At 61.1% G+C, this 12,147-nt stretch overlaps 2 protein-coding genes across 2 annotated transcripts; one reads left to right on the top strand and one right to left on the bottom strand.

Annotated features, from left to right (window-relative positions):
- The first annotated feature begins 203 nt into the window (after positions 1-203).
- Positions 204-9,019, top strand: NARFL (nuclear prelamin A recognition factor like). Its single transcript, XM_008049388.1, has 11 exons — positions 204-281; positions 1,266-1,361; positions 3,206-3,349; positions 3,970-4,102; positions 5,232-5,351; positions 5,687-5,805; positions 6,321-6,450; positions 6,928-7,000; positions 7,305-7,439; positions 7,885-8,042; positions 8,141-9,019. The coding sequence occupies exons 1-11, from the start codon at positions 216-218 to the stop codon at positions 8,377-8,379; spliced, it is 1,413 nt and encodes a 470-aa protein (XP_008047579.1). The 5' UTR covers positions 204-215; the 3' UTR covers positions 8,380-9,019.
- A 691-nt stretch (positions 9,020-9,710) lies between these two features.
- Positions 9,711-11,291, bottom strand: HAGHL (hydroxyacylglutathione hydrolase like). Its single transcript, XM_021708205.1, is given in 9 exon segments — positions 9,711-9,762; positions 9,764-9,808; positions 9,974-10,056; positions 10,208-10,277; positions 10,279-10,416; positions 10,418-10,583; positions 10,632-10,704; positions 10,706-10,729; positions 11,081-11,291. Coding segments are annotated over 9 exon segments (756 nt in total). The 5' UTR covers positions 11,186-11,291.
- Positions 11,292-12,147: the final 856 nt, after the last annotated feature.

Here is a 12,147-nt window from a genome sequence, read left to right as displayed (position 1 = left end):
ACCCCCTAACCCCTTCCGCCGCCCAGGAGGCGCGGAGACCCGCGGTGCTCGGATCCGCCGGCAGAGGGAGCCCTCCCACCCTCCAGGCACTCGTTCGCAGGGCGAGGTGCGCATGCGTCTTGGGCCGCACTTTCCGGTAGTGTGGCGGAACCGCCTCCCTGTTTCGCGCCATTTGACGACACTTGCACACAGCGGCCAGCCGCAGTGACACCGCCATGGCGTCACCTTTTAGCGGGGTCTTGCAGCTCACGGACCTGGACGATTTTATCGGGCCTTCTCAGGTGGGCCGACCCGGGTTAGCGGCGGGGAGCGGGTGGGCCCGGGCGGGGCTGCGCTTGGGCCACCCCTCGCGCGCTAGGAAAAAAACAATCCCTCCCTGCCTCAGTTTCTCTGCCGAGAAATGAGGTCCAAATCCCGGAACCCGGCAAGTGCCCTCCAGGCCTCCGGCGACCCGGGCCTAGGCCTCGGGCGTTCTGGGTCTTTTCTTGCCAACCGAAGCCCGAAGGGCTGTGTCCCCAACCGCTTCCTGTGCCCTAGGGTGTCGGGACAGGCCTCGGGGAGAGGCACCGCTGGAGCGCAGGGCAGGAGGCGGCTGACCTCGCCACCGCCGGACGTCCTACTGGGCCGGCCCCCCTCTAGTCCCCTGCTTGCTCATCTGTATCAACCCCACCTCAGCGGCGGGCAGGCAGGAATCCCAGACGCGCAGCAGTGGCTTCTGGGGTTCACTGCTCTTGACATCGCCCTGGGGAGAGGCAGGGCGTGCTCCTCGAGGGGCCAGGCTGGTGTCCCCTTATCTGGGCGCTCCCCGCAGCCCTCCTAGAGCCAGGAAGTCTTCCCGCCCGGCCTTCGAAGCATCACCTTAAGGAAGGCAGTGGCGAGTGTGGTCTTCATAATAGTGAGAGATAACTCGAGGACAAGGGAAAAAGAGGAACTTCTCTGCGAGGCACTGGGCAGAGAGAAGGCCTCCAGACATTTCCAAGCACAGCGTTCTTGGGAGCCCGTGGCCTCCTCTTGGAAGCTAGTGCCACGCTCTGGTCTCTGTGTGGCAGCCACGCTTTACACTTAGGGTGAAGGTCAGGATCGGTGGTGTCTCTACAGATGGGTAGTTTGTGGACAGTTAGCCCCACAGGGTGGCCAGCCGGGCTGGACAGCTTCTGAGGCAGGAAGGTGCACAGCTCAGGGCAGAGACTTGAGGCCCAAAGTCTGGCTTCCATGGGAACCTTGGCCACTCAGGAGCCCTGGTTTGGGGTCTCTTCTCTGTGTAGGAATGTATCAAGCCTGTGAAGGTGGAAAAGAGACCAGGAAGCAGCGTGACCAAGATCCACATCGAGGATGACGGGAGTTACGTCCAGGTTGACCACGTAAGGTAGCGGGGCTTCTGCACGCACAGCTCACTGCTCCAAACACCTTCCTCTGCTTCACCTGTCATGGAGTGGTGCCAACCCGGAGGCTTTCACATCTCACCAGTCCTTTCTCACTGAGCAACTTGGGGAGGACAGGGCCAGGGCGCCTGGGGAGGGTGATGGGAGTTCCAGCTGAGCAGCGAACTTGACATGTTTTGCGGAGGTGGTGGGTCCTGTGCACACTCTCCCCCCATCCTATGTAAGAGTCTCTAGTTCAGACCTCTTGTTCTTAGAGGACACCTGCTTTCTCTCTAATTAAGTGGTGATAAGATCCTGACGAAACAGTATTAAAGCTCACCCCGAGTGCTATTTGGACTCTCAAGACCAATCCCTTGAACTGCTGCACTGAGAAATGGCTCCCAACCCAGCATCCATCCACGCCTGGCCCAGGAGACCTCCTGAGTCAGGGAGGAGCAGCAGGGGGGCCCGAGGTGGGGGTGTGCAGATCTCTCTGCAGGATGAACAGTGGGATGGGGTGGTCACGGGGAGAGAGCCAGCTGTGTACTCTGTTCATGAGCATGAATAACAGCACACCACTGCGCTCACCCATACCTGGTGCTGGTGCAAGGACCTGGTACTCACAAGGGGTCTCACAAATTAAGGGACCAGGGAGGACACAGGGCCCCAGTGGCCCTGCAGTCATATCAGTGGGTCTTGAGCCCCCAGCCTCCACTTTCACAGCATTGTGAGTCTGGAGGCGGATCCAACCCCAGGAATATGGGTCAGACCGTGACTAGCACAACCCACAGGCCTAGCAGAGCCTGGGGCTAGGTGGGAGTCTGACCCAGCGCCTTGTTTGCTATGTGTCCTGGGCCCCTGCAGCTCTCCTGGCTTTGTCTCAGACCATTCCCCTGTGTGCTAGGGGTGCTGGCGAGCTTGCACTGGGATCGCTTTGTGTCTGAGGAAGCCGCTGCAGGTTGCCCGGAGTCCCCTACACCGTGGCCTGTGGTTGTTGCTGCCCACTGTGGCCCCATCCCCAGGGGCAGGCCCACATCCTCCCTCTACTTGCCCTCTCCTGTCCTGTGTCCCTCTGTCCCATCTTCCTCTGTCCGCCCCTGATCCCCCCTCCGTCTTTCAGAGCCCCTCTCTCAGTGTCCTCCTTTCCCATGGTCCCTGGGGACCCCAAGGGTGGGCAGGTCAGCACTTCTCTGCTGAACCCACAACACGAGCCTCATTCATTGGCTGTGACATGCTCACCAAGCTTGTACCAAGATATGATGCGATATGGGAATCTAGAATGTATATGAGCACTTTTGGAATAAATGTTTACTCTTTTAAAACATTCTGATAACCCTGAATTGTACCCTACATCTTTAAAATAAACATTGCTGGACTTGTGGCTCAAGTCTGTCACCCCAGTACTTTGGGAGACGGAGGCAAGAGGATTGCCTGAGCCCAGGTGTTCAAGACCAACCTGGGCAAACTAGTGAGACCTCGTCTCTACAATAAATCAAAAAATTAGCCAGGTGTGGTGGTGTGTGCCTGTAGTTCCAGCCACTTGGAAGGCTGAGGTGGAAGGATCACCTGAGCCCAGCAGGTCAAGGCTGTGGTGGCCATCAGCGTGCCACTGCACTCCAGCCTGGGCGACAGTGAGACTCCCACTTAAAAAAAGTTAAATTTAAATTTAAAAAAATAATAAATAAAAACATTCTTAGTGGCACAGAAACCCAGCATCTACCACAGTGCTTGTCAGTGGTGGCACAGGCAAGGGAAAGAGAGGTTTCTGTAGGCATCATTGTCATAAGATTGCCTGTCCTCATACAGAGGGAACACCTGTGCACTTGACTCTTGCTTCCTTGCAGGACGGCAGGATCCAGAGGCTGGAGAAGGCCAAGGTCTCCCTGAACGACTGCCTGGCATGCAGTGGCTGCGTCACCTCAGCAGAGACTGTGCTCATCACTCAGCAGAGCCACAAGGAGCTGCGGAAGGTTCTAGATGCTAATAAGGTAAGTGATGGGGGTATCCTTGACTCTGCTTGAAGCTGAAATCAACCCAGGAGTGGCAACTTTTGCCGAGGGCAGGCATTCTCTGGTGCCACCATTCTATGTCTTCAAGTGACTCCCACCTTTCTGAGTCTTGCCAGTGGGATCCTGACTTACTTACCCAACATTGAAAGTCAGACCCTAAGTTCTGGGTTCCAAATACACAGCAAAATGACTCACCTTGGCCAGGCACAGTGGCTCATACCTGTAATCCCGGCACTTTGGGAGGTCAAGGCAGGAGGACTGCTTGAGCCCGGCATTCCAGACCAGCTGGCTAACATAGCAAGACCCTGTCTCTACAAAAAAAAAAATATATATATATATATATTAGCTGAGTGTGGTGGTACATGCCTGTAGTCCCAGCTACCTGGGAGACTGAGATGGGAGGATCACTTGAGCCCAGGAGTTGGAGGCTGCAGTGAGCTATGGTTTCACTACTACACTCCAGCCTGGGTGACAGAGCAAGGGCTTGTCTCTGAAATAAATAAACACGGTGTCTGTGTGGTGCCAGCACCCTCCCTCGGAGCCAAGAGTACCCTCCTTCACATACCTGCAGTATAAGCAGTGTGTTCCTTGCTTTGCAGGTGGCTGCACCGGCTCAGCAGAAGCTGGTTGTGGTCTCCGTCTCGCCACAGTCCAGAGCATCCCTGGCTGCTCGGTGTCAGCTGAATCCCACAGACACTGCCAGGAAGTTAACCTCATTCTTTAAAAAAATAGGTAGGCATGGAGCACAGCGTGGACACCACAGCCCAGAGCCTAGCCTAAGGTACCACCAAGTCCCCATCCTGAGCTTTGGCGCCACGGAAGCCCTTTGCCCTGTGTCTCAACGTGAGTGAGAGCAGTGCCTCTCAGGAGAAGGCACCTGGACTGGGACTGGCTCTCTGAGCCCAGGACCCCTCACGGTGCTGTTCCAACCACCATCACCAAGGCAATGTGCCAGGCCTGCAGTGGGCCTGGGCTCAGGCTGGCCTTGGTTAACAGCTGAGCCGGGAGCTGGACTGGGGGAGGATATGGGTGTCCTGAGAGGCCCCCACCACCCTAGCTCCAGGGCCAGGTGGCTGGCAGCCCCAGGAGGGATGCAGAAATGGCGTGGTCCCCCCCCCCGTGTGCATTCACCAATACTTCTGTACCTGGCGGGCAGCCCAGTGCTGTCATCTGACCGATGGCCAGGGGTCTCTCACACAGGAACCTTGTTTACAGACGCCCTGTACTGTTCCCTGACCCATGTCCAGTTTATGCCAGCCTGACCCTGGGAGCTGGGATGGGCCAGCGCCTTTCCTGGGGCCCAGGGCGTTGTCCAAGCAGGGTTCCCATGGGGAGTTTTAATTAGGTTTAAAGCCAGCAGGCACGAGTTCAGGGGGGGCCCTGCTATGGCTGGGTGGGCACCACACTGTGTCTGCAGAGTCTGGGATGTGGGCCCATTGGGGCCCATCTGGCTCATCCATCGTCCCCTGGGAGGGGTCAGCCACGTTGAGAGAGGAGGCGGGCTGGAGATTGGAGGGTGGCCACCTGCTTCTGGCATGGGGCAGTTAGATCTGCACTCACAGGTGCCAGCACTTGCCGCAGTGGGGCTGATGCTTCCTTGCAGGAAGTGGGTGTCCCACGCCGTCTCCTGGGCAGCACCAGGGGCGTCCATACACCAACCTGTGCCATGGCCCTCTAGAGTGATATTTCCCGCACCACTATGGGCCAGTGAGGTGCAGCAGAAGGCAGGCCCTGCTTAGTGTGGTGGGCAGTGCAGCCCCTCCACGGCCAGCACAGGACTGGGCGAGACGCAGTTCCAGTCGGGTGGGCGGGGCTCACCCGTGAGCTTCCTCGCTGGGGGTAAGTGGTGCCTGCCCTCCAGGGGTCCACTTTGTCTTCGATACGGCTTTCTCAAGGAACTTCAGCCTCCTGGAATGCCAGCGGGAGTTCGTGCGGCGCTTCCGAGGACAGGCCCTGCCGGTGCTGGCATCCGCCTGCCCAGGTAGCAAGTTCAAGCAAGTGCAGACTTGACATGGGTCATGGGAATGGCAGGTGGACGCCAGTGGATTGGGATGGGGTGGATATGTGTGCCCTGGGCCTGGGGCGGCACCTGTGGTCCCCTGGATTCCCTGTGAAAGTGATCACCTGCTGGGACCACATGATGGTGGTGAAAAGATGGGAACCTCCTTAACTGTCACAGTGACATTTAATGTCTTGTGCAAGTGGGTCCACCCACAGAATGTCATACCACTGCAAGGCGCATGGAGGGCCACCTCATGTGCCTACCAGCCCCGAGTGTGGAGTGTGCGCCCACTGGCCTATGCCCTGTCGTCTCAGGCTGGATCTGCTATGCTGAGAAGACCCATGGCAGCTTCCTCCTCCCTCACCTAAGCACTGCCCGGTCTCCGCAGCAGGTCATGGGCTCCCTGGTCAAGGACTTCTTTGCCCAGCAGCAGGTGGGCCAGGAGAGGGTGACCGTGTGATACTTGATGCGGGGCTGCGGGAGGTGCAGGGCCCTCACGTGGCAACTGGCCATGCGGAGCGGGACGTCCCCACCCCCTTCCCACACAGCCAGCTCTTCCACCAGCACCACAGGGCCAGGATCTGATCCTAGGTGCTCCTCCTGCAGCCTGAGGGGATGAGAATCAGATCGGGGGCAGGAGCACACGAGGGCACCCTGCGCATCCCCCATGCAATAGGAGGCTATGTGGAAGCTAGGCCTGATGCCAGGAAAAGGCAGGAGAGGGGCCGTCTCTCAATGGCTGCAGGCTGCGAGCACCAGCCCATCACTGCCCCATCTTCCCCATGCCTGGACAGGTTTGTCTCCACTGTGACCTCCTCATCAGGCCTGCAGTGTGGTATTCCTCTTCCCCTGTTGGTGTCAGCTGTCGGGGTGCAGATGCACTGTGTGTGGGTCCGTGTGGGTTTTAGATGAGCCAGGAGCTGTGGTGTCTTCTGCCTGTCTATGTAGCACTTGACTCCAGACAAGATCTACCACGTGACAGTGATGCCCTGCTACGACAAAAAACTAGAGGCCTCCAGACCTGAATTTTTCAACCAGGAGCACCAGACCCGTGATGTGGATTGCGTCCTCACGACAGGTGTGGCCAGGCCGCCCCATACCCTTGAGCCTCCTGGGCACAGATGGCACTGTGGGGACCCTGCCCATGGGGGCACCAGCTGGAGCAGGGGGCTGTGTCTCCCTGCTCGGAGCCAGCCAGGCCATGCACAGCCTGACCCATCTGGGTGGGAAGGCAGGGCCTCTTCGTCTGCAGTAAAGCGAGTCAGGGGGATGGGCAGAGGTGCTGCAGTCCAGCCACATTGGCCCACGTTGGTCAACCAGTGCGTATGTTAAGCAGCCTCAGTCTCCCCAGGGCTTACAAGACAGGAAAATACACACCCGGGAGGCTGGACAGACAGTAAACGGGCAGTGACCCTGGCTGCTGTCACTTGCCCCAGAGCAGGGACCGGGCAGCCTCCAGAGGGTCTTTAGAGGTGGCTGGGGAAATGGAGGGCTTGGGTGTTCTCTGAGGTTTTTGCTGAGATCAGCTCAAGTGTCTGTTGTGCCTTTGTTGCAGGAGAAGTCTTCAAGTTGCTGGAAGAGGATGGTGTCTCACTGTCAGACCTGGAGCCGGCCCCTTTGGACAGCCTGTAAGTGGCTGCCTGCCATGAAGGCACCTTCATGCTGGCTCCAGATCCCACCTGTGGGGCAGGGTGGCATCTCCTTCCTCTCTGCCTGCCTTCGCTCCCTCCACCTCACAGCTTGCCTCGGTGTCCACAGAAGTGACTGAGTCACGTGCTGGCCAACAGATAGTCCTGCTGGTCATCAGGACTGGATTCCTGGAACACAGGGATAGGTCATCTGAAGCACATGTCAGACCATCCCTCTGAATGAGAGATGGAGGCCATTCCCCGGGCCTCAGGAGACGGTGCTGAGGCCCTACCCTTCTCCTAGGTGCAACACGTCTGCAGAGGAGCCCACCAGCCACCGGGGTGGGGGCTCAGGGGGCTACCTGGAGCATGTGTTCCGGCACGCAGCCCGAGAGCTCTTTGGGATCCATGTAGCTGAGGTCACCTACAGGCCCCTGAGGTCAGTGGGATGGGCCAGAGTGCTGGCTAGGGCGGCCACACAGCCCCCAGCAGATCCTTGGGCTGCAGCCTGGGCCTGGGTACTCCCACTGGGGGTGCTCAGTGGAGGGATTTGGTACAGACCCTGGGCCGTAGGTACCCACAGGGCCCTTGCTGGCTCAGCCACGCAGATGACCAAAGCACTCCAGGCCTGGTCTGCCCATTGAAGGGGCAGTGACCCTGAGCCCAAGTGACCAGCATGGGCTGGGTGGCGGGTGCCTGACATGGGGCCGCCCCTGTGGACCTTGTGGACATCCTCCCACCCCCTCTATCCTTGCCCCTGCCCAGGAGGAGGGAGGGAGGCCGGGGAGTGTGATGGTGCCCTTGAAGCCAGCAGGCCTCCCCTTCTGGGCAGGTGGGTGGGCCTGGTGGTATGCCATGTAGATAGGCCCGGTCTGTGTCCCCAGGAACAAGGACCTCCAGGAGGTGACCCTAGAGAGGGAGGGCCAGGTGCTGCTGCATTTCGCAGCTGCCTATGGCTTCCGCAACATCCAGAACCTGGTGCAGAAGCTCCGGCGGGGCCGCTGCCCCTACCACTATGTGGAAGTCATGGCCTGCCCCTCAGGTAGCCTCCAAAGGCAGACCTGGACCCTCCTGGACCGGGGTGGAAGGGGGCACAGTGGGCCTGGGCATGTGCATGACTATATGTCCCGTCTGCCACAGGCTGCCTCAATGGCGGGGGCCAGCTGCAGACCCCTGACACACCCAGCAGGGAACTCCTGCAGCTTGTGGAACAGCTGTACCGCGCAGTCAAGGTCGAGGCACCTGAGGATGCACCTGGGGTCCCAGAGCTGTATGCGCGCTGGCTGCAGGGCGAGGGCTCAGAGCAAGTGGGCCGCCTGCTGCACACACAGTTCCATGCTGTGGAGAAGGCTGGCACCAGCCTCAGCATCAGATGGTAGAGGCCACTGGGGAAGCACCAGGACTCCAGAGGGCTGTGTGAGGCCCAGCAGCGATGCCACACACCCGAGACCCCAGGGCTCACCCCGATTCGGAGTGAGCTATAGGGCCATGCTGGAGCCATGTGGGAGCAGGACAGCATCAGCACTTGTGAGGGGGCCAGAGCCTACTCTTCAGGCTCCTCCAGCCTACTCTTCGGGCTCCACACTGGTTCTGCTGTGATACATGGGTGGCCAAGCTGGCAGAAGGCCCTGTGAGGCTCTGGGTCCATGGCTACTTTGCAGGGGTGGTAAGGACTTCAGTCAACCTCTGGGATGCCCACAGCAGAGCAATGCAGGTTCTCACCTTGACTTCTGGAGTCACTCCCGAAGCTGCAGTGCAGAGGGTGGAAGACAGACTGGACCTGCCAGGGTGTCCCCACTGCACCCCTGCATGGGTATCACCCGGCAGGAAGGGCTGCTGGTACCCTGTGCAGCTGTAGCCTGTGTGGCAAGGGTGCATGTGTCTGGCTGTCACGTGGGCAGCGGGCATCTCTGATGTCTCCCTCCCAGTTGGGATCCCTAAGCCTGTCCCCTGAAGCCTGCCTAATAAAGGGACTGTCCCACAGCACCTTGAGCTGCTCCCAGAGCGCGCCAGCACCAATCACAGCCTTTTCAAAGCTTTATTCACGGTCCAGAGCCTACAGCTCCCTAGTCACTACTTCCCTGGACACCCAGGTCTCAGGGCCCATGGGGTCCCCACTGAGAGGTCCTGTGTCCGTCCTGGGAAGCACCAGAGGCCAAGCACCTCGCCAGCCTTTTGAGGTTGGGCAGGACCTGGGAAGATTCCAGAGGCATCCCTCCTGTAGAATCAGCCAGCTGAGGCTGTGATGAGGACTGGAGCAGGCATGGCTCACTCGTGCTGGGCTGCGCTCAGGAACCCCCCCCCCGCCGCAGCACAAGGAGGACATGTGCCTGGAACTGCTGCAGCTCGCCCGCCCACTCAGCGTGCCTGTTCAGCACCGCCAGGACCTCAGCTGAGGCTACCTTGCCTGTGAACTTGCACACTGGCTCCTCTCTGCAGGGGAGGGCTGCGGTGGGGGGTCCTGCTGCCATGCCAGGAGCAAGGAGCCACAGATGGGGGACCAGGAGCACATGGGTGAGAGGGCACTAATGAGCCACTTCCCCAGTGCCAGGGATTAGGGAACCTCCCAATAAACAGTCCTCAGAGGTTCCAGGCCAGCAGGCCAGCCCTGATCAGCCTCTCATGGGGAGGGCTGGGGACAGTAGGGATAGCAGCCACACTCACACCACCCCCAAGAAGGACACTGGGATGGTGGGGACAACAGCTGCACTCATGCTACCTCCAGGAAGGGGTTGTAGAGGTGCTCCTTGCCTAGCGTTGATGACAGTGGGCACATCGTCCTCATCCCTCTCCTGGAACAACCATGGCCTCAGTCACAAGTGCACCACTGAGGGAGCCATGGCAGGACAATGTGTCCCAGGCCTGTGCTGGCTGGCTCCCCAGTGGTGTCTCTGCTGGGTCCCAGTATCCAAACCCCAGGAAGGAACCCGTCCTCCCACAGAGGGGGAAGGAGTGGCACACCCTGGCCCGGACAGCTTGGCTCACACGTGGTTGCCAGTCTCCACTTTCTGTGCAAACTTGAGGTTGCTCCACGTGTGCTTGTGGCCACAGAGCACCTGGAGGAGGAAGGTGCTCAGGGTGCACAGCCAGGCAGGGATGGGGAACCCAACAGGCCTGGCCTGGATCACCGGGTTCCATGGCCTTCCTCAGCGGGTGCAGAGGCGTGGGATAAGGAGAGTATGCAGAAGGGTGAGGCTGGCAGCTCACCATCTCAGGGGACAGGGTGCCCAGGATCTTGGTCAGGCTCTGGTACATCTGCCAGGCGGTGCTAAGGACAAGCGCAGCCACCCACCAACAACGCGTCCCCTGTCGGGGGAGGGCGGGTCAGCGAGGATAGGACGGGCGAGGGGGGTGTGATGGGCTCCAGGCGGTGGGTCCCCGGGAACAGCGCGGGTGTATCCGCACATCCGTCATACAACGAAGTAGCTCATGTGGTCGGGGGTGTGTCCGGGCGTAGCGAGGCAGCGCACATGGATGGCCCCAAACTACAGCACAGTACGGGCGGGCGGTGATCGGGTGAGGGCCGGGCGCCTTCCCCGCCCCCCAGGCGCAGCTCACCCACAGCTCCTTGCCGGGCGCTAGCCTGTAGTCCCTGTGGACGTCGGGGTGGGGGGGTGTCAGGGTCAGGCACGAGCGCCTCGCCCGGCCCGCCCTGTCCGCACTCACCAGTGGTGGGTGGTCAGCATGGCGGTAGGAGACACTCCCCTCCAGGCACACGATCTCCAGCAGCTGAAAGGGACAGGAATCACGGCCACAAGGAGGCCCAGGTGGGCCGCCCCCCTCCGTGTTGGGGCGCCAGGACCCAGGGCAGCGGGGGTGGGGAGCCAGCAGTCACCGAGCGCCCAGCGTGTGTGCCGGACAACCAGGCACCAGAGGAAGGGCGAAGAGGGGGCTGAAGGCGGCTCTGATTTCAGGGAGCCCCGAGGGAATCACGGCCACATAACGACCAGAGATGAGAGGCTAGGGCAGGGTCCGCTCCTACCGGGGTGGTTAGGGAGCTCTCGGAGGAACACTGACCGGTCCTGGCAAGGCTGCCCGGACCGTAGCGGCGCCCTCTGCCGCCCACGGGCCTGCCCTCACCCGCTTGGGCACGGCCACGGCCACGGTCACCGCCTCCCGTGTGTGCTCCTCGATGACCAGGTACATGTAATTGTCCTCAAGCACTGGAATGACCTTGACTTTCATGGTCGCAGAGCTCAGCCACCTCGTCCAAAAGAGGTCCCAGCCTATTGTGCCCCTTCTTCAGGGCAGGGGGGTCAGCTCTCCACACCCTAGGAAAGGCTGTGCAAAGCGGGGTCAGTCCCCATACACAATGCGGGCCAGAGAGGGAGCCTGCTCCCAGTTCCAGAGACCTCCCGAACCTCGTAAAAAACTCCACCCTCCAGACTCAAGTGCACCAGCGGGGCAGCCAGGGCGCCGAATCCAGACTGGGGGCAGTGCGACCACCGCCCAAGCCCCGCCTCTCCAGCCACTCGTTAGCCCCGCCCACCCATCAGGCCCGCCCCTCGTTAGTCATGCCCATCTCCCAGATCCCGCCCCTCCGGCCCCTCGTTAGTTCCCCCCATCCCCCAGGCCCCGCCTCTCCGGCTCCTCGGTAGTTCCGCCCACCTCCAAGGCTCCGCCCCTCCGACCCTAGTCGGCCGCGCCCACCACCTAGGCCCCGCCCCTCCGGCCTTCATCAGACTCGCCCGCCTCCCAGGCCTTGCTCCTCCAGCCCCTTGTTAGTCCCGCCCATCTCCCAGGCCCGGCCTCCGGCCACTCGTTAGAGTCCCGCCCACCCCTAGACCCCGCCCCTCCCTCACCGTAGCCCCGCCTTCCCCGATGTGGGGGGGGCCTCGCCCTTCAGGGCGTTTCTCTCTAGGCCCCGCCTACCTCCTCCGGCTCCGCCCCCAGCCCGAGCCCCCACCCTGGTAGGCCACGCCTCCTTCCCAGGTCCTGCCCGGCCGCGGCAATACCGCCTCCGACGCGGGACTGTCGGGTGCCCCCGCCGCACACCTCACCCGCACGGGCTGCGCCGGCTGGGCCGCACGGAATAGCTGCGCGGACGGACCGGCAGAAGCGGGGCCTCGGGCTGCGGGTCACCGGGTCTGGCCCCGCCCCCGGCAGCGGGTACCAGCGCGGGGTGGGGGGGAGTGCGCGTGCGCCGA

The sequence above is a fragment of the Carlito syrichta genome, unplaced genomic scaffold, assembly GCF_000164805.1.
Source record: "Carlito syrichta isolate Samal-C Ts95f unplaced genomic scaffold, Tarsius_syrichta-2.0.1 Scaffold135573, whole genome shotgun sequence".
NCBI classification, from domain to species: domain Eukaryota; kingdom Metazoa; phylum Chordata; class Mammalia; order Primates; family Tarsiidae; genus Carlito; species Carlito syrichta.
This window is presented reverse-complemented; position numbering and strand designations above follow the sequence as displayed.